Here is a 25049-nt window from a genome sequence, read left to right on the forward strand (position 1 = left end):
AGAAAACACTGTCCTCAGCAACTGCAATTCATAGACCAGAGATTTGGCAATAAGCATACATTCTGACATAAAAATAAAAGCTACACATGTTCACTACACTAAATGACGTTTCTACAGACTCAATCCACCGAAAATTATATTTTAGAAAACTTATTAACACGGAAAAACCCGTTCTCTATTTTGGCGCGCGGACGACAACATTAAACGAATATGTACGTTAATAAAACTCCGAATATACACCAAACCGCTAACAGGAAAACAAATACATACTTGTTTTGGTTTCAAATTCTTGATATTAACTCAAAGCTTTACTTATAGCATAGTTTTTTTGCTGTTTAATGAGGAGCACTACTGAGACATACCTGACTCTTCTGACGACTTCTTCTTCTATAGATTTATTGGCGGGTTGCAAACCAACTGAAATGGTGCATACCGCCACCTACAGTGCTGGAGTGTGACGAAGATGAAACACGAAAGGATTACAAATAATACAAATAAAGGTTTGCTGGAACAATTACGCACACACGCGCGCACACACACACACACAAAAAAAACACTCAACACTACATTTTACATAATTATAATTAATATAATATAAATATAATTAGCAGCAAAAGACTGTCAATTTTGTCTTTGAAATGCTTTCCCCTTAAACTGAGATACAAGGGCAACCCCCCATATCTTTATTCCATCAGATATATGTGACGTTATACTCACAGCTGATTTGTCCAGTTTTTTTTTTTCTCTGTGATTCACATTATCATATATACATTAGCTGCCAATGACAAAGGGGGGGAAATCATTTTTAAAAAAAATAATATTACATAAATTTTAGTGCTTTCAGAGCATTATGTGTTTTCAGTGCTTTTTTGTTTTTGGTTTGTTCCAAAAGATTTACATTGAGCCTACTTCTTCTTATGTATATGGTATTTTCCTAATAAAATAAACAAATGAATAATATGTAGTTCTTTACATTTCAAATTGTCATTCTCTGTATAAAAAAGTACATCAAATACACACATTTCTATCATACACTCAAGTATTAATATAGAATTCTAAGTCTTTCCAAAATAATCTTGCATAAATACAGTGAAAAAACAGATGTAAAATAGTTTATTTTTCTTGTCCACAAAATTCACAGGTATTTAAATAATGAGCTTAAATCTTTCGGAAACATGCTTAGCAGGATAAATTCTATGACGTATTTTGTAAGACACTTCCCTAAATTTGTTATTGAGACAGAACTTATTTGAAAGTTTCCATGCTTTAACCCAAGAGATATTACCAAAAAAAGAAGACCAAAAAAATCTTGCAGCAGGAAAATAACAAAGAGCATTTCTTATAACCTTGTTGCTACACTGTTGTTTTAGAACATCAACATTATCAATGAAAATATTCTGACAATGATTATCCATGTTGATTTCCACTGAACAAGAGCTTTTTAAAAGTAATGTCATACCCTTTAGAATCACATTAAGAACAATAGCAAACTCTCTTGGTTTAACTGTAAATTGGAATTTTTTAAGAAATTCAGTATATGACAACCCATGGAAATGAACCAACTAACATAATACCTTCATTGAACCAAGTATGATAGAATAATGATTTGTTTTTGAATAGTATTCCTTTGTTATTCCATATGAAATAGTTATGGGGTGAAAAATTGTGCTTTTATACCAATTTTATTTTACCTCCAATAGTATTAAATATATAATTAGGAAATATGTTCCAAGGATTTTCTCTATTCTTCATAATCTCTATCAACCATTTAATTTGGAAAGTGTCATTAAGTGTACTATAATTAAAGACCTCAAGTCCTCCTTGCTCTTTAGGATTACAAATTACTTCCTTTTTCAAATAATGTTTTTTTTTTTTTTTTTCTCCAAATAAAGTCATAAAGTATCTTATCAAAATCTTTAATAATCTTAGGAGACACATCTAGTGATAAAGACATATATACAGATCTAGATATACCTTCCGCCATTGACAATGATACCCTCCCAAATATTGATATATCCCTCATTAACCACAAATTAAATTTGTTTGTTTTTCATTTTTACAGATTACTAAAGCTAGATATGTTAATTGGTGTTTAACTGGAATGGTTTTTTTTATTATTAAATAAATTATATTTATATAATTTTTTTTATTATATAAGTTTTAACCATAAATGCTTATCTTGAACTAGCTCTCTTCTTCTTCTCTATTAGAATTTCGGCAGTGTAGACACTGCTAAGTGTATTACTGCCCTCCACAGGTCAAACAAATTTTTATATGCAATATGCTAGTATATAACAATTTCATTCAAACTTTGAACTGTGGAGGGCAGTAATACACTTAGCAGTGTCTACACTGCCGAAATTCTAATAGAGAAGAAGAAAAGGGCTATTCAAGATGAGCATTTATGGTTCAAATGTATATAATTTTCAATTTCTTTCAGAAAATGAGCAATGGTTTCACTAAGACCCTTATTTCTCATCTGGGATCATGTAGAACAATTTGAAGCTGCACTGAAACTGTTTTGACCTTCAACCGTTTGGTGCCCATTGAAGTCTACTATATGGAAAAAATCCTGGAATGTTTTCATCAAAAACTTTAATTTCTTTTTGACTGAAGAAAGAAAGACATGGACATCTTGGATAACATAGTGGTGAGTAAATTATCAGGAAAAGATTTAGAAGTGGACTAATCCTTTAACTAATTACACCTTTACTGGGTTTTAAAAAAGGTGTTTGTTAATGACTAATAACTCATTTACAAATACATTATGAAGCGTTGATAAGCAGTTATAACTGTATGAATATCTTTAACAAAATATCCCAAATAGTGAGCCATTTTTAACTCGCATATTATAAATGCTTAATAAATGTATTTATTTACACATATTTTACTCAGAACCAGATTTCTGGTTATTTCATGATGCAGCATATATAAAGACATGAAGGTTCACTTTCACAAGTTACTAATGTTTATGACTCCTGAATAAATGGTTCACCCTTTATTAGGGTTCACAGGTAACTAATTTAATTACATTTTTCATTATTAATATCTCATCAAGTGATTTTTGTGCTTTTTTTTTTTTTTTTTTCACTGTTACGACCGTCTAGGGGTCGGCCGCAACAGGAAGAGGAAGAAATGAGTCTCACTACCAGAGAGATTCCAAATAGAAAAGATTTTATTTCTTACAGAGGGTTAGCGTCAGGGGCAGACAAGGCCAAAATAATAAACAAAAGAATCCTTTTTTTAAACCTCTACAATTCCTAGTTGAAAATAAAGAAAACAAAATACAGTTTAAACTTACCTATCTCCCTAACCAAAAACAATATAAAAAAAATGTGTACCAAAATAAAATGGCGTCCAACCCCCTACATCCCTCGACTGGGCAAAGATATATACAAAAGTATTTACAGGTAATATTTACAGAAGTCAGTAGCGAACAAAGCAGAATCAGTATCCAGTAATCGGTGGTCAAACAGGCGTGGGTCGAATAAACAAGAAATAACAACAAACAAAATACTACAGTCAGTCACACTCGCAAATACAAACTCCAAATAATCACTCACAATCAATCTCTCTGGCACGACACTCTAGACTAACAAACGATACGAAGTAATGATGAGATAGGTTACGATCAACGACACGATGGCACAATGATGGCCTCTTCAGTGTGTTTGGGGCGGTCTTTATATTCAGATCAGGTGAGGAGGAGAACCAATCGCAGCCTCCAACAGGTTATCACAAGCCACGCCCATCTGTAATACAAACATGCAGGCACATACACAGAGATTAAAAAAACAAAAAAAAACACACAGGACAAAAGGATGGGATGAATGAATAAATAACTTCTGCTCATAACATTCACAATAAAGTTTGATCAACTTCAACTTTTAATAACACACCTAGACACACTGCACTCCATTTTGTTTGAATTTTTTAAAACAAACACATTCCTTCATTTAGTTTTAAAGCCCCTCATTATCTGTTTCAGCCATAGGTGGGATTCTCCATCCATAGACATAATAAATACATAAACATGTACAGTATGTTTACGCATATTGGACACAAGCAGAGGTTACAGTGACAACAGTACATGTACATTTTATTGTGCCTTTTGTCCAGAAAAAAAAAAAACAACCAATAAGGCACCATTATATGTATTATGTTTATATTCAAAATGCATATGGCCCTATATCAATGTACAATGGCTGTTTGTATAATATAAAACAAAAAAGACTGAAATAACAGTACCACCATTAACAGAGGTGCTGAAAAGCAGCCTTGTCTCTTTCCACTATACATTTCCCATTTCATTTCATTTAACATGGTGAGACAAACCATTGAAATCTGTTTTACAATCTGTTCCTGCCTCAGAATTAGAAGTTTTAGAACATTTATTATACAGAAACTATGGATGGCAATTTGTCATAAATCAACAGTATACTTTCACAATAAAAGTGAACTTGAGAAAATTGTGAATTTATAAATAATGTCTATGAAAAAAAAAATCTTTAATGTTTATGATATAGTGAAATGAAAGTGACTGCTAAATGACAGGTCAGAAAGTTAACTCAAAAAAACATTATTTCACTTTACAGTTGCTATATCTGAATCTCAGTTTATCTGTATTTAACTTAATCACACAAAATTTAATCACACGTTGTCAGTGAAATGGTCATTTTATTTGTTGTTATTGTACAGAACTTATAGACAATATTTATGTTGCAGAGAAATGTGTAGACTTCAATAAATCTGTTATATAAACAAAAGTTAAAAAAAAAAAAAAAAATCCATATTAAATCTAAAAGATCAAATTGAGGGAATTGTTTCATATATTGAAAAATAACTGATTATTGTGGTACGGCTTCTCTCCAGTATGAATTTGCTCACATGCTTTCAGGTTTCCAGACACAGTGAAACTCTTGTCACAATATGAACACTTGAAAGATCTTTCTCCATTATGAATTCGTTGGTGCTGTTTCAGATGCTCGGCTGCTGTAAAGCCCTTTCCACAATCAAAGCACATATAATCTCTGACTTCATCATGTGTTTTCTAGTGCGGTTTAAAAATGCTCTCATCACAATGAACTATCAGGTGTCGTTTTAGATATGTTGATGAAATAAACTTTTTTCCACAATGATCACACTCGAATGGTTTTTCTCCAGTGTGAAATCTTATGTGTGTGTTAAGGTTTCCTTTTCTTGTGAAACTCTTTCCACACTGAGTACAGGTGAACAGTTTCTCTCCAGTGTGAACTCTCATGTGATGGTTAAGGTATTCTTTTTTTCTGAAACTCTTTCCACACTGAGTGCAGGTATACGGTTTCTCTCCAGTGTGAATTTTTAAGTGTGTATTAAGGGTTGTTTTTTGTGTGAAACGTTTTCCACACTGAGTGCATTTATACGGTTTCTCTCGCGTGTGAAATCTCATGTGTATTTTAAGGTGTCCTTTTTGTATGAAACTCTTTCCACACTGAGTGCATGTATGCGGTTTCTCTCCAGTGTGAATTTTTAAGTGTGTTTTAAGGGTTGTTTTTTGTGTGAAACCTTTTCCACACTGAGTGCATGTAAATGGTTTCTCTCCCGTGTGAAATCTCACGTGTATTGTAAGGTTTCCTTTTTGTGTGAAACCTTTTCCACACTGAGTGCATGTATACGGTTTCTCTCCAGTGTGAAATCTAATGTGTGTTGTAAGGAATGCTTTTCTTGCGAAACTCTTTCCACACTGATTGCAGGTGTGCAGCTTTTTGGCATTTGTTCTTTTAATTTTCAAGTTACGATGTTCCTCCTCCACTTCACTCAGTTCTTCTCTTTGCTGTTTCACTTCCACCTGGTCTAAAATACACATCAAGTTAGAATCAGTTAAAGTGAAACCTGATTTAATGGAAGAAAGCAACAGAGATCAGATATCATCAGGTATCCACCCCTTCCCCCCAGAAATTTTCGCGGCTATCGGACCTAAAGCGGCTATTGGGGCTAAAGCTACACACTGTTGGAGAGACTCAATAAGAATGAAGATGCGTTTATGAATTATATGGACTGCAAGCGTTTTCGGGTTAAAAATGAAACGACATGGCTCTGGTCTTCATGAATACAGAAAGAAACAATAGCAACATGCTAACGAAACAATTTGAAAGACAATTTACAAATATCACTAAATATTTCATAATATCATGGATCATAAACAGTTATGGATCCATTTTCCATTTTCGCTATTGTCAATGCTTGTTTGCTTCACAATACCTGCAGTACTTCTGATGATTTGGCTGTGCAGCTCCACAACGTTAATACTGCCTTGACATGGGCTGGTATATGCAAAAGTTGGGAGCGTACATATTAATAATCCAGACTGTTGTATCACAGTCAGTATTATGTTGAGATTTGCCTGTTTTTCAGAGGTCCTTTGCACGAACAAGATTTAAAAGGAGGAAACAATGGTGTTTGAGACTCAATGTACAGGTGCTGCTCATATAATTAGAATATCGTGAAAAAGTTCATTTTTTTTTATTGTAAATGATTCTAGATTCCCTACATGTAAATTAAAACATTTAAAAAGTTTTTTTTTTTTTATTTGTTGATTAGAGCATACAGCTAATGAAAATCCAAAATCCAGTATCTCAAAATGTTAGAATATTTACACTTGAGTTTCATTAAATGACCATCCCTACAGTATAAATTCCAGGTATCTCTTGTTTTTTGAAACCACAGTAATGGGGAAGACTGCTGACTTGGCAATGGTCCAGGAGACAATCATGGACACCCTCCACTAAGAGAGTAAGTCACAGATGGTCATTACTGAATGTGGTGGCTGTTTACAGAGTGATGTATCAAAGCATATTGAATGCAAAGTTGACTAGAAAGAAGAAATTGGGTAGGCAAAGGTGCACAAGCAACAGGGATGACCTAGGGCTGGGCGATATATCGAATGCTTTTGTCACGCGCATTTCGTCAGTAAAGCCGGTTCCCTGATTGCCGCTAAATCGCCTTCACCTGCTTTCAAATGAAGTGGCATGTAATAGACAGAGCCGTAGTTCACTGATAAGCCACGTAATATCGCGTTCATATCGATATGAATCGCCGTCGTTATTGAACGCGATATTGCGTGGCTTATCAGTGAACTACGGCTCTGTCTATTAAATGCCGCTTCATTTGAAAGCAGGTGATGGCGATTTAGCGGTAATCAGGGAACCGGCTTTACTGACGAAATGCGCGTGACAAAAGCATTCGATATATCGCCCAGCCCTAGGATGACCACAAGCTTGAGAATACTGTCAAGTAAAGCCGATTCGAACACTTGGGAGAGCTTCACAATGAGTCAAATGAAGCCGGAGTCAGCGCATCAAGAGTCACCACACTCAGACATTTTCAGAAAAAAGGACTACCAAGCCACTTCTGAAACAGAAACAACGTCAGAATCATCTTACCTGGGCTAAGGAGAAAAAAAACTGGACATTGAACAGTGGTCGAAAGTCCTCTTTTCAGACAAAAGAAAATTTTGCATTTCATGTTGAAATCATGGTCCCAGAGTCTGAAGGAAGACTGGAGAGGCACAGAATCCAAGCTGCTTGAAGTCTAGTGGGAAGTTTCTAAAGTCAGTAATGTTTTGGGGGGGGGGGGGGGGGGTCAATGCAGCCATCTTCCAGGAGATTTTGGAGCACTTTATGCTTCCATCTGCTGACAAGCTTTATGTAGATGCTGATTTCCTTTTCCAGCAGGACTTTAGCACCTGCCCACAGTGCAGAAACCACTTCCAAGTGGTTTGCTGACCATGATATTACTGCGCTTTATTGGCCAGCCAACATGCGTGACCTTAATCGATGGGATATTTTCAAGAGAAAGATGAGAACAGTCGATCCAACAATATACAGATGATCTGAAGGCTCAATAGTGCCTCAGCAGTGCCACAGGCTGATCACTTCCATGCCACACTTCACTGATGCTGTAATTTGTGCTAGGAGCAAGTCATTTGCTGTAATATGTGCTGCCGACCAAGTATTGAGTGCACAAATGAACATACTTTAAAGAACTTGAACTTTTCTGATTTGAAAATGCATTTTTTGATTGATCTTAGGAAATATTCTAATATTTTGAGATACTGGATTTTGGACTTTCATGAGCTGTACGCTCTAATCAACAAAATCAAAAAAAAAAAAATAAATAAATAAATAAATAAATCGAAAACTTTTGAAATGTTTTACTTTACATGTAGGGAATCTTGAATATACGAAAGTTATATTTTTAAAAATAATTTACAATAAAAAAAAAAGAACTTTTTGATGATATTCTAATTATATGACCAGCACCTGTATGTCATTTCCATGTACATAACTCTGATTATTTAACTATGTCAAGGCAAATTCAATTTTCAGTTCTAGGGCACCTTTAAACCCAATCTTTTTCTATCCGTTTCAGTTGAGACATGTAACATTTTATTGTGCTTTTTGTACAGAAGAAAGAGACCAATGAGGTGCCTTTACATTGATTATGTCTATATACAAACTGCATATGGCCCTGTATCAATGTGCAATGGCTGTAATATAAACCAAAAAAGACAGAAATAACAGTACCACCACAGTAATCGAGTTGCTGAAAAGCAGCCTTGTCTCATTCCACTATACATTTCCCATTTCATTTAATTTAACATGCTGAGACAAACCATTGAAATCTGTTTTCCAATCTGTTCCTGCCTCAGAATTAGAACAGTTTTAGAACATTTATTATACAGAAACTATGGATGGCAATTTGTCATAAATCAACATTATTCTTTAATAAAAGTGAACGTGAGACATTTGTGAATTTATAAATAAATGATGTATATGAAAATTTTTTTTTAATGTATATAATATATTGAAATGAAACTGACAGCTAAATGACAGGTCAGAAAGTTACAACTCAAAAACAACTTTTTTACAAAACTCACAGAAGTTTATTTCACTTTACATTTGCTTTATCTGAATTTCAGTGTTTATCTGTATTTAACTTTTGCTCACAAAAATCACACGTTGTCAGTGAAGTGGTTTTCTGTTTAAAATGTTTGTTTTGGTTAGGGGTGGGGTTTAGGGATATTACATTTATCTATAAAATGATAAAAAGGAAAATTATACATATCTTAAGGAAAGATCTGTAAAAACTTTTTTTCACGCTGTAAAAATGTAATAATGCTACGTTTAAATCCTGCCAATGTGTCCATTTTGTACATTTTTGCACCTATCCAAACGTATAAAAATGTGTTTTGTGTCTTTGAAAGTTACGAAATAATACCTACATATTAACAATGAGACCAGGCTGGTAGTTTTAAGGTAAAATGAAAAATGCAATAAAGGCAGAATATTGAAGTTATAGATGCACTTTAAAAAAATTCTTGGCACCCACTGTGAACTGTTAAGTCCCCACCTTAGCACCCCCCAAAAAAAATTGGAGCTACCACTGCATATACTGCTTATTAATTTACATCTACCAAAGCAGTCAACAATGAAGAATTAAGAATGGACACCAACCTATTTGTTCCTCAGTTTCTTCATCTTTTATTCTGGATGGTTCTGGATCACTCACGTCTTCCTCCTCTTTAATAAACTCCATCTTTAACAGGCACACAGATTTCAGCTGATACACCTGGAGTTTGTCCTTCTTGAAAACATTAAACACATGGTGTCAACAGGCTGAAACATACTACAGGTTCATCACCTTTGATACTATTTAACCTGGAACTTAATTTGGTAGGATGGATAGTCAATTTTAATCAAACAGATAAAGAGAACGTAATGTACACAATAAAGGGTTGCATCACATTCACAATAGTTGATTTCTTTTTGTGTCTCACTTATGAAAAATTCACATTCACGCAAAAAATAAATAAAATAAAATTATAAAAAATAAAATTACATCAACAGTATATCAATTTACATTTAAATTATAGCCAGCCAATATAACAGTTATATATATTTGTTAGAGATAGTGAATTTATTTTCTTATATTGTCAAACATACCTGCATTTTATTTACACATAAATGTATTAACACAGTTATTAATAATTAATTTAATAACTTCAGGTTTACTCTCTTTTAGCTGAAGGATGAATGAGAAAACACTGTCCTCAGCAACTGCAATTCATAGACCAGAGATTTGGCAATAAGCATACATTCTGACATAAAAATAAAAGCTACACATGTTCACTACACTAAATGACGTTTCTACAGACTCAATCCACCGAAAATTATATTTTAGAAAACTTATTAACACGGAAAAACCCGTTCTCTATTTTGGCGCGCGGACGGCAACATTAAACGAATATGTACGTTAATAAAACTCCGAATATACACCAAACCGCTAACAGGAAAACAAATACATACTTGTTTTGGTTTCAAATTCTTGATATTAACTCAAAGCTTTACTTATAGCATAGTTTTTTTTTTTGCTGTTTAATAAGGGGCACTACTGAGACATACCTGACTCTCTTCGCGCTTCTGACTTCTTCTTCTTCTGTGGATTTATTGGTGGGTTGCAAACTCGTTGCAAAATGGTGCATACCGCCACCTACTGGAGTGTGACGAAGATGAAACACGAAAGGATAATACAAATAAAAGTTTGCTGGAACAATTACACACACACACACACACACACACACACACAAACACCCAACACTACATTTTACATAATTATAATTCATATAATATAAATATAATTAACAGCAAAAGACGCTAAAAGATGCTTTCCCCTTAAACTGAGATACAGGGGCAACCCCCCATATCTTTATTCTGTCAGATATATGTGACTTTATACTCACAGCTGATTGGTCCATTTTTTTTTTTATTTTTTTTTTTATTCAATGCCACAAGAACAAGATTCACATTATCATATATACATTAGCTGCCAAGGACAAAAGAAGGGGGGAAATCATTTTAAAAAAATACTAATATTACATAAATTTATGTGTTTTCAGTGCTTTTTTGTTTTTGGTTTGTTCCAAAAGATTTACATATAATTTAAAGTCATTTATAAAGTGTGAAAATTTTGGTTTACATTGAGCCTACTTCTTCTTATGTATATGGTATTTTCCTAATAAAATAAACAAATGTATAATATGTAGTTCTTTACCCGTGGGTGGGGTACATGTGGGGGCCACACATGTGGGTAGGGCTCCGCCATGGCAGCCCAAAGCTCCTGACCCGTCATGGCTGCCCAGGACTCCTAACCCGCCATGGCTCATGGACCCACCCTGGAGACCTCCACTCCAGTCCACTCCTCTCCCTGCACCCACCCCCCTCCCTGTTGTTACACCTACGGCGTGAGGCCATGCCTACCGGGAGGGGGGGAGGGGTAATGTCACAGATCCCTTGTCTCCAGGACTCCAATTCCCATAATCCTCCTGTTCTCCACAGCTGCACTCACTTCCCTCGTCTTCTCCTCATCATCACCGATCATCATCACCTGGACTTCCTCGTTAGCACTCCCTTTATATTGGACTCACTCCCTGTCCGTTCTTAATGTAATGTAATGTTATATTGTGTGTGTGTGTGTGTGTGTGTGTGTGTGTGTGTGTGTGTGTGTGTGTGTGTGCGTGCGTGTGCGCGCGTGTGCGCGTGTGCGCGCGCTTCTGTTCTGTAGTTCTTCATTAAAATAGCCATCGTTGTGGATATCCGTTTACATTTCATCTCTATTGCAACACCGACACGTTGCATTAATATAGAATTTTAAATCTTTTCAAAATAATCTTGCATAATTACAGTGAAAAAACAGATGTAAAATAGTTTCTTTTTCTTGTCCACAAAATTCACAGGTATTTAAATACTGAGCTTAAATCTTTCGGAAACATGCTTAGCAGGATAAATTCTATGACGTATTTTGTAAGACACTTCCCTAAATTTGTTATTGAGACAGAACTTATTTGAAAGTTTCCATGCTTTAACCCAAGAGATATTACCAAAAAAAGAAGACCAAAAAAATCTTGCAGCAGGAAAATAACAAAGAGCATTTCTTATAACCTTGTTGCTACACTGTTGTTTTAGAACATCAACATTATCAATGAAAATATTCTGACAATGATTATCCATGTTGATTTCCACTGAACAAGAGCGTTTTAAAAGTAATGTCATAACCTTAATTGTCATACCAAGGTTGCTAATGTTTATAACTCCTGAATAAATGGTTCACCCTTTATTAGGGTTCACAGGTAACTAATGTAATTACATTTTTCATTATTAATATCTCATCAAGTGATTTTTTTGCTTGTATGTTTTTTTTTTTTTTTCACAATAAAGTTTGATCATTTCATCTTGATAAACATGAAATCAGTTTTTATACATTCCTCTGAATAGGACTCATGGCCATATTGCAGATTATCATGGTTCATAGTAATATATGTGTGAATAAATACATTTATTGAGCATTTATAACATGCAAGTTAAAAATGACTCACTATTTGGCAGGTATTATGTTACCCTTTTTATTTATGCATTTATATAACTCCTCATCAATGACTTTTAATGCATTTGTAAATGAGTTATTAGTCATTAACAAACACCTTTATAAAGACTTTACAAAGGGAACCTATTTGAAACATGATTTTTGGATCTGAAGAAAACATTTTCTCACTGTGACACAGAACAATGCTTTTTAATATGAGCAACAAGATGATGTGATTGGGTGAAACTCTTCCCACACTGAGTACAGTAGTACGGCTTCTCTCCAGTATGAACTCGCTCATGTGTTTTCAGGTTTCCAGACACAGTGAATCTCTTGTCACAATATGAGCACTTGTAAGGTTTTTCTCCAGTATGAATTCTTTGGTGCTGTCTCAGATGCTCAGCTGTTGTAAATCTCTTCCCGCAGTCAAAGCACATATAATCTCTGACTTCTTTATGCGTTTTCTGGTGCTGTTTAAAACTGCTCAGCCATGAAAAACTCTTTCCACAGAGAGAACAAACATAAGGCCTCTCATCTAAATGAACGTTCAGGTGAGCTTTTAGATGTGATGATGAAATAAACTTTTTTCCACATTGATCACACTTGAATGGTTTTTCTCCGGTGTGAACTCTCATGTGTGTTTTAAGGTTTCCTTTTTGTGTGAAACTCTTTCCACACTGAGTGCATGTATTCGGTTTCTCTCCAGTGTGAATTCTCACGTGTGTCGTAAGGTCTCCTTTATGTGTGAAACTCTTTCCACACTGAGTGCATGTAAACGGTTTCTCTCCAGTATGAATTCTTAAGTGTCTTTCAAGACCTCCTTTTCCTGTGAAACCCTTTCCACACTGAGTGCAGGTGTGCAGCTTTTTCGCATTTGTTCTTTGAGTTTTACAGTTATGATGTTCCTCCTTCACTTCATTCAGTTCTTCTCTTTGCTGTTTCATTTCCACCTGGTCTAGAAGACACATCAAGTGTTACTTTCATTGAAAATAAAAATGTCATTCAAAAAAGAAGATTTAATAAATGTTTTAATGTACCTTTATGTATAAACAATGGTTGATGGGGAAGGAGTCAATTAGGCCATCTTCATGTATGTGCACATTAGCAGATAATGAACGTATTAAGCTCCTCATCAAGAGCAATCACACTTCATACACATCTCAGAATTGCTCAGAAGATAACTGACATATTGTCCTCTTGTAATCTGCAAATTGGTGAGTATGTACTTTGCTGGCTTGAGCCGCTGATTATTGTCAAATTCACTTGATATTTGTGAAGATTCACTCACGTTATAGACGTCAAATAATATAGATTTTAGTATAAATTCTTGCACTTAATATAAATTCTTTGCCCTGAGATATGGTGAAGAAAAAGAGGTTGTTTTGCATCTATCGCAACATAATTTAAAAACAGACGTCTTGATGCCTCGTCTGCTTTAAATTTTTTTCACACTGTTTTAAAATGGCATGTCAAATGATGTCAAACTTCAACTTTTAATAACACGTCTAGACACACTGCACTCTTTTCCATTTTGTTAGAATTTTTTAAAACATAAACACATTCCTTCCTTTAGTTTTAAAGGCTTTAAAGCCCTCATTATCTATTTCAGCCGTAGGTGGGATTCTCCATCCATAGACATAAACATGTACAGTATGTCTACGCAATTGTAAGTCTGCAGGTTTCGATAAACCATTATTGAGTCAAAGCGCTATAGTAATAATAAAGATGTTCAAAGAAATGGATAGTGTGATTAGTAACTGCACAGTTAACAATGTGACCTTGTAAATGTATACTTTTCAGGTAAATACAATAAATGCACTTAAAATTATTGTTATTGTTTTGGCACCCCCTCTGAACTGTTAAGCCCCTCTTAGAACCCCAAGAAAAAATATAGCTGCGAGCAGCGATGGCGGGCCCAAGCCCGGTGGCACCACCACCCCGGTGGCTTCAGGGCAACTGTGCACAGCGGGCAATAGGCACTTAAAACGGTTAAACATCAAAGGACTATGTCAAATTCACTCCACATTTACTGCACTACAAGGTGCCGTTATAGAGCCCCTCCTCCCTGCCTATTTTCAAAGGATTACATGTGCCAAGTTTTAACATTATTCTGATGAATTTTGAAGCAAATCAGGTAAAAATAAGAGGGTGATCTCAATGTATGCTGAAAGTGACACATTTTCTGCTTCCAGTTGGTGGCGCTATGACTTTGAATCACAATAGTCAAATCCATGTGATCAGCCTTGTACAACGAAGACTAAGCCAAAGTTTCATCAAAATCAATTAATGTATGCAGAAGTTATAATACTTTGTTTCCCTTTTCTTGCCATAAATTCGTTGCCTCGCCACGGCCAAACCGTTTGAGATATCCAAAATCCGTTTGCAATTAAACAACTTCAATGTGTTCGCAACAAGTTAAAAAAAGCTTGGTGTAAATTGGATAAACCCTGTAGGAGTAGTAGTATAAAATTCATAGCCTGTTTTTTCAAAAAATTAACATTCAAACCAAAATAGCTGACTTCCTGTTGGTCGGAGCTAATGAATGTAAATTAGAAAATTGTCCGGCTTGATGAGAATAATATGTGTACCGAGTTTGGTGACTGTAGGAAAAACTAACCCCCACTTTTGTCAAAAGGTGGCGCTACTGAGCCCCTCCACCACGCCCATTTCTATGGCTTTGTCCATGTCTACTGGTTGACAATATTGATGTGTGTGTCGAGTTTCATGCAATTTGAAGCATGTTAAGAGCCTCAAAAACACTCAAGAATATTATTACAGTTTGACCTGTTGCCATGGCAACAATATTTCAAATATCAAAAATCCTGTCATAGGTCTACATCTGCTGTGTATTGACATTACACTGATGAAGTTTGAAGCAAATCAGGTAAAAATAAGAGGGTGATCTCAAAGCATTTTAAAAGTGATACACTTCTTGCTGCCATTTGGTGGCGCTATAACTTTGACTCACAATAGTCACATCCATGTGATCAGACTACTACAACCAACACACTCCTGAAGTTTCATAAACATCAATCAATGTATGCAGAAGTTATAACACATTTCCTGTTTCCCTTTTCTCGCCATAAATTCGTTGCCTCGCCACGGCCAAACCGTTTGAGATATCCAAAATCCGTTTGCAATTAAACAACTTCAATGTGTTCGCAACAAGTTAAAAAAAGCTTGGTGTAAATTGGATAAACCCTGTAGGAGTAGTAGTATAAAATTCATAGCCTGTTTTTTCAAAAAATTAACATTCAAACCAAAATAGCTGACTTCCTGTTGGTCGGAGCTAATGAATGTAAATTAGAAAATTGTCCGGCTTGATGAGAATAATATGTGTACCGAGTTTGGTGACTGTAGGAAAAACTAACCCCCACTTTTGTCAAAAGGTGGCGCTACTGAGCCCCTCCACCACGCCCATTTCTATGGCTTTGTCCATGTCTACTGGTTGACAATATTGATGTGTGTGTCGAGTTTCATGCAATTTGAAGCATGTTAAGAGCCTCAAAAACACTCAAGAATATTATTACAGTTTGACCTGTTGCCATGGCAACAATATTTCAAATATCAAAAATCCTGTCATAGGTCTACATCTGCTGTGTATTGACATTACACTGATGAAGTTTGAAGCAAATCAGGTAAAAATAAGAGGGTGATCTCAAAACATTTCAAAAAGTGATACACTTCCTGCTGCCAGTTGGTGGCGCTATAACTTTGACTCACAATAGTCACATCCATGTGATCAGACTCCTATAACGAACGCACTCGTGAAGTTTCATAAAGATCAATATATGTATTAAGACGTTATAACACATTTCCTGTTTCCTTTTTCTCGCCATAAATTCGTTGCCTCGCCACGGCCAAACCGTTCGAGATATCAAAAATCCCCTGGCAATTTTTAATCATCAGTGTCTTGACTTCATGCTGACCGAGTTTGGTGGCGATCGGATTAATCGTCTAGGAGGAGTATATCAAATTCCAGAGCATGCGTTTTTCAAACAACCCTTAATAGCTGACTTCCTGTTGGCGTGGCGATTAACTTAGAGCGCGAAAGTTGTTCGGCCCGATGAGGTCTATATGTGTACCGAGTTTCATACTAATACGTGCAAGCATGTTTAATATATGGACCAAATTTTCAGACTTTTTTCAAGGGGGCGCTGTCGAGCCCCCCTGCCACGCCCGGGTACCAGCCTCTCCGGCGTCCTAATGGCCGCGGATTCCAATGTGTGTGCCAATTTTCAAGAGTTTTTGAGCATGTTAAGGCCCCCAAAAAGCCCCGGAAGACGGAAAAAAAATAAAAAAAAATAAATAAAAAAAATAATAATAATAAATATAGCTGCGAGCAGCGATGGCGGGCCCAAGCCCGGTGGCACCGCCACCCCGGTGGCTTCAGGGCAACTGTGCACAGCGGGCAATAGGCACTTAAAATGGTTAAACATCAAAGGACTATGTCAAATTCACTCCACATTTACTGCACTACAAGGTGCCGCTATAGAGCCCCTCCTCCCTGCCCATTTTCAAAGGATTACATGTGCCAAGTTTTAACATTATTCTGATGAATTTTGAAGCAAATCAGGTAAAATAAGAGGGTGATCTCAATGTATGCTGAAAGTGACACATTTTCTGCTTCCAGTTGGTGGCGCTATGACTTTGAATCACAATAGTCAAATCCATGTGATCAGCCTTGTACAACGAAGACTAAGCCAAAGTTTCATCAAAATCAATTAATGTATGCAGAAGTTATAACACTTTGTTTCCCTTTTCTTGCCATAAATTTGTTGCCTCGCCATGGCCAAACCGTTTGAGATATCCAAAATCCGTTTGCAATTAAACAACTTCAATGTGTTAGCAACAAGTTAAAAAAAGCTTGGTGTAAATTGGATAAACCCTGTAGGAGTAGTAGTATAAAATTCATAGCCTGTTTTTTCAAAAAATTAACATTCAAACAAAAATAGCCGACTTCCTGTTGGTCGGAGCTAATGAATGTAAATTAGAAAATTGTCCAGCTTGATGAGTACAATATGTGTACCGAGTTTGGTGACTGTAGGAAAAACTAACCCCCCCACTTTTGTCAAAAGGTGGCGCTACTGAGCCCCTCCACCACGCCCATTTCTATGGCTTTGTCCATGTCTACTGGTTGACAATATTGATGTGTGTGTCGAGTTTCATGCAATTTGAAGCATGTTAAGAGCCTCAAAAACACTCAAGAATATTATTACAGTTTGACCTGTTGCCATGGCAACAATATTTCAAATATCAAAAATCCTGTCATAGGTCTACATCTGCTGTGTATTGACATTACACTGATGAAGTTTGAAGCAAATCAGGTAAAAATAAGAGGGTGATCTCAAAGCATTTCAAAAAGTGATACACTTCCTGCTGCCAGTTGGTGGTGCTATAACTTTGACTCACAATAGTCACATCCATGTGATCAGACTACTACAACCAACACACTCGTGAAGTTTCATAAAGATCAATATATGTATGCAGACGTTATAACACATTTCCTGTTTCCTTTTTCTCGCCATAAATTTGTTGCCTCGCCACGGCCAAACCGTTTGAGATATCCAAAATCCGTTTGCAATTAAACAACTTCAATGTGTTAGCAACAAGTTAAAAAAAGCTTGGTGTAAATTGGATAAACCCTGTAGGAGTAGTAGTATAAAATTCATAGCCTGTTTTTTAAAAAAATTAACATTCAAACCAAAATAGCTGACTTCCTGTTGGTCGGAGCTAATGAATGTAAATTAGAAAATTGTCCAGCTTGATGAGTACAATACGTGTACCGAGTTTGGTGACTGTAGGAAAAACTAACCCCCCCACTTTTGTCAAAAGGTGGCGCTACTGAGCCCCTCCACCACGCCCATTTCTATGGCTTTGTCCATGTCTACTGGTTGACAATATTGATGTGTGTGTCGAGTTTCATGCAATTTGAAGCATGTTAAGAGCCTCAAAAACACTCAAGAATATTATTACAGTTTGACCTGTTGCCATGGCAACAATATTTCAAATATCAAAAATCCTGTCATAGGTCTACATCTGCTGTGTATTGACATTACACTGATGAAGTTTGAAGCAAATCAGGTAAAAATAAGAGGGTGATCTCAAAGCATTTCAAAAAGTGATACACTTCCTGCTGCCAGTTGGTGGTGCTATAACTTTGACTCACAATAGTCACATCCATGTGATCAGACTACTACAACCAACACACTCGTGAAGTTTCATAAAGATCAATATATGTATGCAGACGTTATAACACATTTCCTGTTTCCTTTTTCTCGCCATAAATTTGTTGCCTCGCCACGGCCAAACCGTTTGAGGTATCCAAAATCCGTTTGCAATTAAACAACTTCAATGTGTTAGCAACAAGTTAAAAAAAGCTTGGTGTAAATTGGATAAACCCTGTAGGAGTAGTAGTATAAAATTCATAGCCTGTTTTTTCAAAAAATTAACATTCAAACAAAAATAGCCGACTTCCTGTTGGTCGGAGCTAATGAATGTAAATTAGAAAATTGTCCGGCTTGATGAGAATAATATGTGTACCGAGTTTGGTGACTGTAGGAAAAACTAACCCCCCCACTTTTGTCAAAAGGTGGCGCTACTGAGCCCCTCCACCACGCCCATTTCTATGGCTTTGTCCATGTCTACTGGTTGACAATATTGATGTGTGTGTCGAGTTTCATGCAATTTGAAGCATGTTAAGAGCCTCAAAAACACTCAAGAATATTATTACAGTTTGACCTGTTGCCATGGCAACAATATTTCAAATAACCAAAATCTTGTCATAGGTCTACATCTGCTGTGTATTGCCATTACATTGATGAAGTTTGAAGCAAATCAGGTAAAAATAAGAGGGTGATCTCAAAGCATTTCAAAAAGTGATACACTTCCTGCTGCCAGTTGGTGTCGCTATAACTTTGACTCACAATAGTCACATCCATGTGATCAGACTCCTATAACGAACACACTCGTGAAGTTTCATAAAGATCAATATATGTATTAAGACGTTATAACACATTTCCTGTTTCCTTTTTCTCGCCATAAATTCGTTGCCTCGCCACGGCCAAACCGTTCGAGATATCAAAAATCCCCTGGCAATTTTTAATCATCAGTGTCTTGACTTCATGCTGACCGACTTTGGTGGCGATCGGATTAATCGTCTAGGAGGAGTATATCAAATTCCAGAGCATGCGTTTTTCAAACAACCCTTAATAGCTGACTTCCTGTTGGCGTGGCGATTAACTTAGAGCGCGAAAGTTGTTCGGCCCGATGAGGTCTATATGTGTACTGAGTTTCATACTAATACGTGCAAGCATGTTTAATATATGGACCAAATTTTCAGACTTTTTTCAAGGGGGCGCTGTCGAGCCCCCCTGCCACGCCCGGGTACCAGCCTCTCCGGCGTCCTAATGGCCGCGGATTCCAATGTGTGTGCCAATTTTCAAGAGTTTTTGAGCATGTTAAGGCCCCCAAAAAGCCCCGGAAGACGGAAAAAAAAAAAAAAAAAAAATAATAAATATAGCTGCGAGCAGCGATGGCGGGCCCAAGCCCGGTGGCACCGCCACCCCGGTGGCTTCAGGGCAACTGTGCACAGCGGGCAATAGGCACTTAAAACGGTTAAACATCAAAGGACTATGTCAAATTCACTCCACATTTACTGCACTACAAGGTGCCGTTATAGAGCCCCTCCTCCCTGCCCATTTTCAAAGGATTACATGTGCCAAGTTTTAACATTATTCTGATGAATTTTGAAGCAAATCAGGTAAAAATAAGAGGGTGATCTCAATGTATGCTGAAAGTGACACATTTTCTGCTTCCAGTTGGTGGCGCTATGACTTTGAATCACAATAGTCAAATCCATGTGATCAGCCTTGTACAACGAAGACTAAGCCAAAGTTTCATCAAAATCAATTAATGTATGCAGAAGTTATAACACTTTGTTTCCCTTTTCTTGCCATAAATTCGTTGCCTCGCCACGGCCAAACCGTTTGAGATATCCAAAATCCGTTTGCAATTAAACAACTTCAATGTGTTAGCAACAAGTTAAAAAAAGCTTGGTGTAAATTGGATAAACCCTGTAGGAGTAGTAGTATAAAATTCATAGCCTGTTTTTTAAAAAAATTAACATTCAAACCAAAATAGCTGACTTCCTGTTGGTCGGAGCTAATGAATGTAAATTAGAAAATTGTCCGGCTTGATGAGAATAATATGTGTACCGAGTTTGGTGACTGTAGGAAAAACTAACCCCCCCACTTTTGTCAAAAGGTGGCGCTACTGAGCCCCTCCACCACGCCCATTTCTATGGCTTTGTCCATGTCTACTGGTTGACAATATTGATGTGTGTGTCGAGTTTCATGCAATTTGAAGCATGTTAAGAGCCTCAAAAACACTCAAGAATATTATTACAGTTTGACCTGTTGCCATGGCAACAATATTTCAAATATCAAAAATCCTGTCATAGGTCTACATCTGCTGTGTATTGACATTACACTGATGAAGTTTGAAGCAAATCAGGTAAAAATAAGAGGGTGATCTCAAAACATTTCAAAAAGTGATACACTTCCTGCTGCCAGTTGGTGGCGCTATAACTTTGACTCACAATAGTCACATCCATGTGATCAGACTCCTATAACGAACACACTCGTGAAGTTTCATAAAGATCAATATATGTATTAAGACGTTATAACACATTTCCTGTTTCCTTTTTCTCGCCATAAATTCGTTGCCTCGCCACGGCCAAACCGTTCGAGATATCAAAAATCCCCTGGCAATTTTTAATCATCAGTGTCTTGACTTCATGCTGACCGAGTTTGGTGGCGATCGGATTAATCGTCTAGGAGGAGTATATCAAATTCCAGAGCATGCGTTTTTCAAACAACCCTTAATAGCTGACTTCCTGTTGGCGTGGCGTTTAACTTAGAGCGCGAAAGTTGTTCGGCCCGATGAGGTCTATATGTGTACCGAGTTTCATACTAATACGTGCAAGCATGTTTAATATATGGACCAAATTTTCAGACTTTTTTCAAGGGGGCGCTGTCGAGCCCCCCTGCCACGCCCGGGTACCAGCCTCTCCGGCGTCCTAATGGCCGCGGATTCCAATGTGTGTGCCAATTTTCAAGAGTTTTTGAGCATGTTAAGGCCCCCAAAAAGCCCCGGAAGACGGAAAAAAAAAAAAAAAAAAAAAATAAATAAATAAAAAAATAATAAATATAGCTGCGAGCAGCGATGGCGGGCCCAAGCCCGGTGGCACCGCCACCCCGGTGGCTTCAGGGCAACTGTGCACAGCGGGCAATAGGCACTTAAAACGGTTAAACATCAAAGGACTATGTCAAATTCACTCCACATTTACTGCACTACAAGGTGCCGTTATAGAGCCCCTCCTCCCTGCCCATTTTCAAAGGATTACATGTGCCAAGTTTTAACATTATTCTGATGAATTTTGAAGCAAATCAGGTAAAAATAAGAGGGTGATCTCAATGTATGCTGAAAGTGACACATTTTCTGCTTCCAGTTGGTGGCGCTATGACTTTGAATCACAATAGTCAAATCCATGTGATCAGCCTTGTACAACGAAGACTAAGCCAAAGTTTCATCAAAATCAATTAATGTATGCAGAAGTTATAACACTTTGTTTCCCTTTTCTTGCCATAAATTCGTTGCCTCGCCACGGCCAAACCGTTTGAGATATCCAAAATCCGTTTGCAATTAAACAACTTCAATGTGTTAGCAACAAGTTAAAAAAGCTTGGTGTAAATTGGATAAACCCTGTAGGAGTAGTAGTATAAAATTCATAGCCTGTTTTTTAAAAAAATTAACATTCAAACCAAAATAGCTGACTTCCTGTTGGTCGGAGCTAATGAATGTAAATTAGAAAATTGTCCGGCTTGATGAGAATAATATGTGTACCGAGTTTGGTGACTGTAGGAAAAACTAACCCCCACTTTTGTCAAAAGGTGGCGCTACTGAGCCCCTCCACCACGCCCATTTCTATGGCTTTGTCCATGTCTACTGGTTGACAATATTGATGTGTGTGTCGAGTTTCATGCAATTTGAAGCATGTTAAGAGCCTCAAAAACACTCAAGAATATTATTACAGTTTGACCTGTTGCCATGGCAACAATATTTCAAATATCAAAAATCCTGTCATAGGTCTACATCTGCTGTGTATTGACATTACACTGATGAAGTTTGAAGCAAATCAGGTAAAAATAAGAGGGTGATCTCAAAGCATTTTAAAAGTGATACACTTCTTGCTGCCATTTGGTGGCGCTATAACTTTGACTCACAATAGTTACATCCATGTGATCAGACTACTACAACCAACACACTCCTGAAGTTTCATAAACATCAATCAATGTATGCAGAAGTTATAACACATTTCCTGTTTCCCTTTTCTCGCCATAAATTCGTTGCCTCGCCACGGCCAAACCGTTTGAGATATCCAAAATCCGTTTGCAATTAAACAACTTCAATGTGTTCGCAACAAGTTAAAAAAAGCTTGGTGTAAATTGGATAAACCCTGTAGGAGTAGTAGTATAAAATTCATAGCCTGTTTTTTCAAAAAATTAACATTCAAACCAAAATAGCTGACTTCCTGTTGGTCGGAGCTAATGAATGTAAATTAGAAAATTGTCCGGCTTGATGAGAATAATATGTGTACCGAGTTTGGTGACTGTAGGAAAAACTAACCCCCCCACTTTTGTCAAAAGGTGGCGCTACTGAGCCCCTCCACCACGCCCATTTCTATGGCTTTGTCCATGTCTACTGGTTGACAATATTGATGTGTGTGTTGAGTTTCATGCAATTTGAAGCATGTTAAGAGCCTCAAAAACACTCAAGAATATTATTACAGTTTGACCTGTTGCCATGGCAACAATATTTCAAATATCAAAAATCCTGTCATAGGTCTACATCTGCTGTGTATTGCCATTACATTGATGAAGTTTGAAGCAAATCAGGTAAAAATAAGAGGGTGATCTCAAAGCATTTCAAAAAGTGATACACTTCCTGCTGCCAGTTGGTGTCGCTATAACTTTGACTCACAATAGTTACATCCATGTGATCAGACTCCTATAACGAACACACTCGTGAAGTTTCATAAAGATCAATATATGTATTAAGACGTTATAACACATTTCCTGTTTCCTTTTTCTCGCCATAAATTCGTTGCCTCGCCACGGCCAAACCGTTCGAGATATCAAAAATCCCCTGGCAATTTTTAATCATCAGTGTCTTGACTTCATGCTGACCGACTTTGGTGGCGATCGGATTAATCGTCTAGGAGGAGTATATCAAATTCCAGAGCATGCGTTTTTCAAACAACCCTTAATAGCTGACTTCCTGTTGGCGTGGCGATTAACTTAGAGCGCGAAAGTTGTTCGGCCCGATGAGGTCTATATGTGTACTGAGTTTCATACTAATACGTGCAAGCATGTTTAATATATGGACCAAATTTTCAGACTTTTTTCAAGGGGGCGCTGTCGAGCCCCCCTGCCACGCCCGGGTACCAGCCTCTCCGGCGTCCTAATGGCCGCGGATTCCAATGTGTGTGCCAATTTTCAAGAGTTTTTGAGCATGTTAAGGCCCCCAAAAAGCCCCGGAAGACGGAAAAAAAAAAAAAAAAAAAAAAAAAATAATAATAAATATAGCTGCGAGCAGCGATGGCGGGCCCAAGCCCGGTGGCACCGCCACCCCGGTGGCTTCAGGGCAACTGTGCACAGCGGGCAATAGGCACTTAAAACGGTTAAACATCAAAGGACTATGTCAAATTCACTCCACATTTACTGCACTACAAGGTGCCGTTATAGAGCCCCTCCTCCCTGCCCATTTTCAAAGGATTACATGTGCCAAGTTTTAACATTATTCTGATGAATTTTGAAGCAAATCAGGTAAAAATAAGAGGGTGATCTCAATGTATGCTGAAAGTGACACATTTTCTGCTTCCAGTTGGTGGCGCTATGACTTTGAATCACAATAGTCAAATCCATGTGATCAGCCTTGTACAACGAAGACTAAGCCAAAGTTTCATCAAAATCAATTAATGTATGCAGAAGTTATAACACTTTGTTTCCCTTTTCTTGCCATAAATTCGTTGCCTCGCCACGGCCAAACCGTTTGAGATATCCAAAATCCGTTTGCAATTAAACAACTTCAATGTGTTAGCAACAAGTTAAAAAAAGCTTGGTGTAAATTGGATAAACCCTGTAGGAGTAGTAGTATAAAATTCATAGCCTGTTTTTTAAAAAAATTAACATTCAAACCAAAATAGCTGACTTCCTGTTGGTCGGAGCTAATGAATGTAAATTAGAAAATTGTCCGGCTTGATGAGAATAATATGTGTACCGAGTTTGGTGACTGTAGGAAAAACTAACCCCCACTTTTGTCAAAAGGTGGCGCTACTGAGCCCCTCCACCACGCCCATTTCTATGGCTTTGTCCATGTCTACTGGTTGACAATATTGATGTGTGTGTCGAGTTTCATGCAATTTGAAGCATGTTAAGAGCCTCAAAAACACTCAAGAATATTATTACAGTTTGACCTGTTGCCATGGCAACAATATTTCAAATATCAAAAATCCTGTCATAGGTCTACATCTGCTGTGTATTGACATTACACTGATGAAGTTTGAAGCAAATCAGGTAAAAATAAGA

At 36.9% G+C, this 25049-nt stretch overlaps 1 protein-coding gene across 1 annotated transcript in view; it reads right to left on the reverse strand.

Moving 5' to 3' along the window:
• Positions 1-4924: 4924 nt before the first annotated feature.
• LOC137004322 (zinc finger protein 850-like) overlaps positions 4925-25049 on the reverse strand; it is a 35183-nt gene continuing 15058 nt past the window's right edge. The window contains exons 5-6 of the mRNA XM_067364560.1: positions 12617-13197; positions 4925-5682 (exon numbers count right to left, since the gene is read on the reverse strand). Coding sequence (XP_067220661.1) covers positions 5051-5682; positions 12617-13197 — 1213 coding nt within the window. The 3' untranslated portion in view covers positions 4925-5050. The remainder of the gene's footprint in view (positions 5683-12616; positions 13198-25049) is intronic.

This window comes from Chanodichthys erythropterus, chromosome 17 (genome assembly GCF_024489055.1).
Source record: "Chanodichthys erythropterus isolate Z2021 chromosome 17, ASM2448905v1, whole genome shotgun sequence".
Taxonomy (NCBI): Eukaryota; Metazoa; Chordata; class Actinopteri; order Cypriniformes; family Xenocyprididae; genus Chanodichthys; species Chanodichthys erythropterus.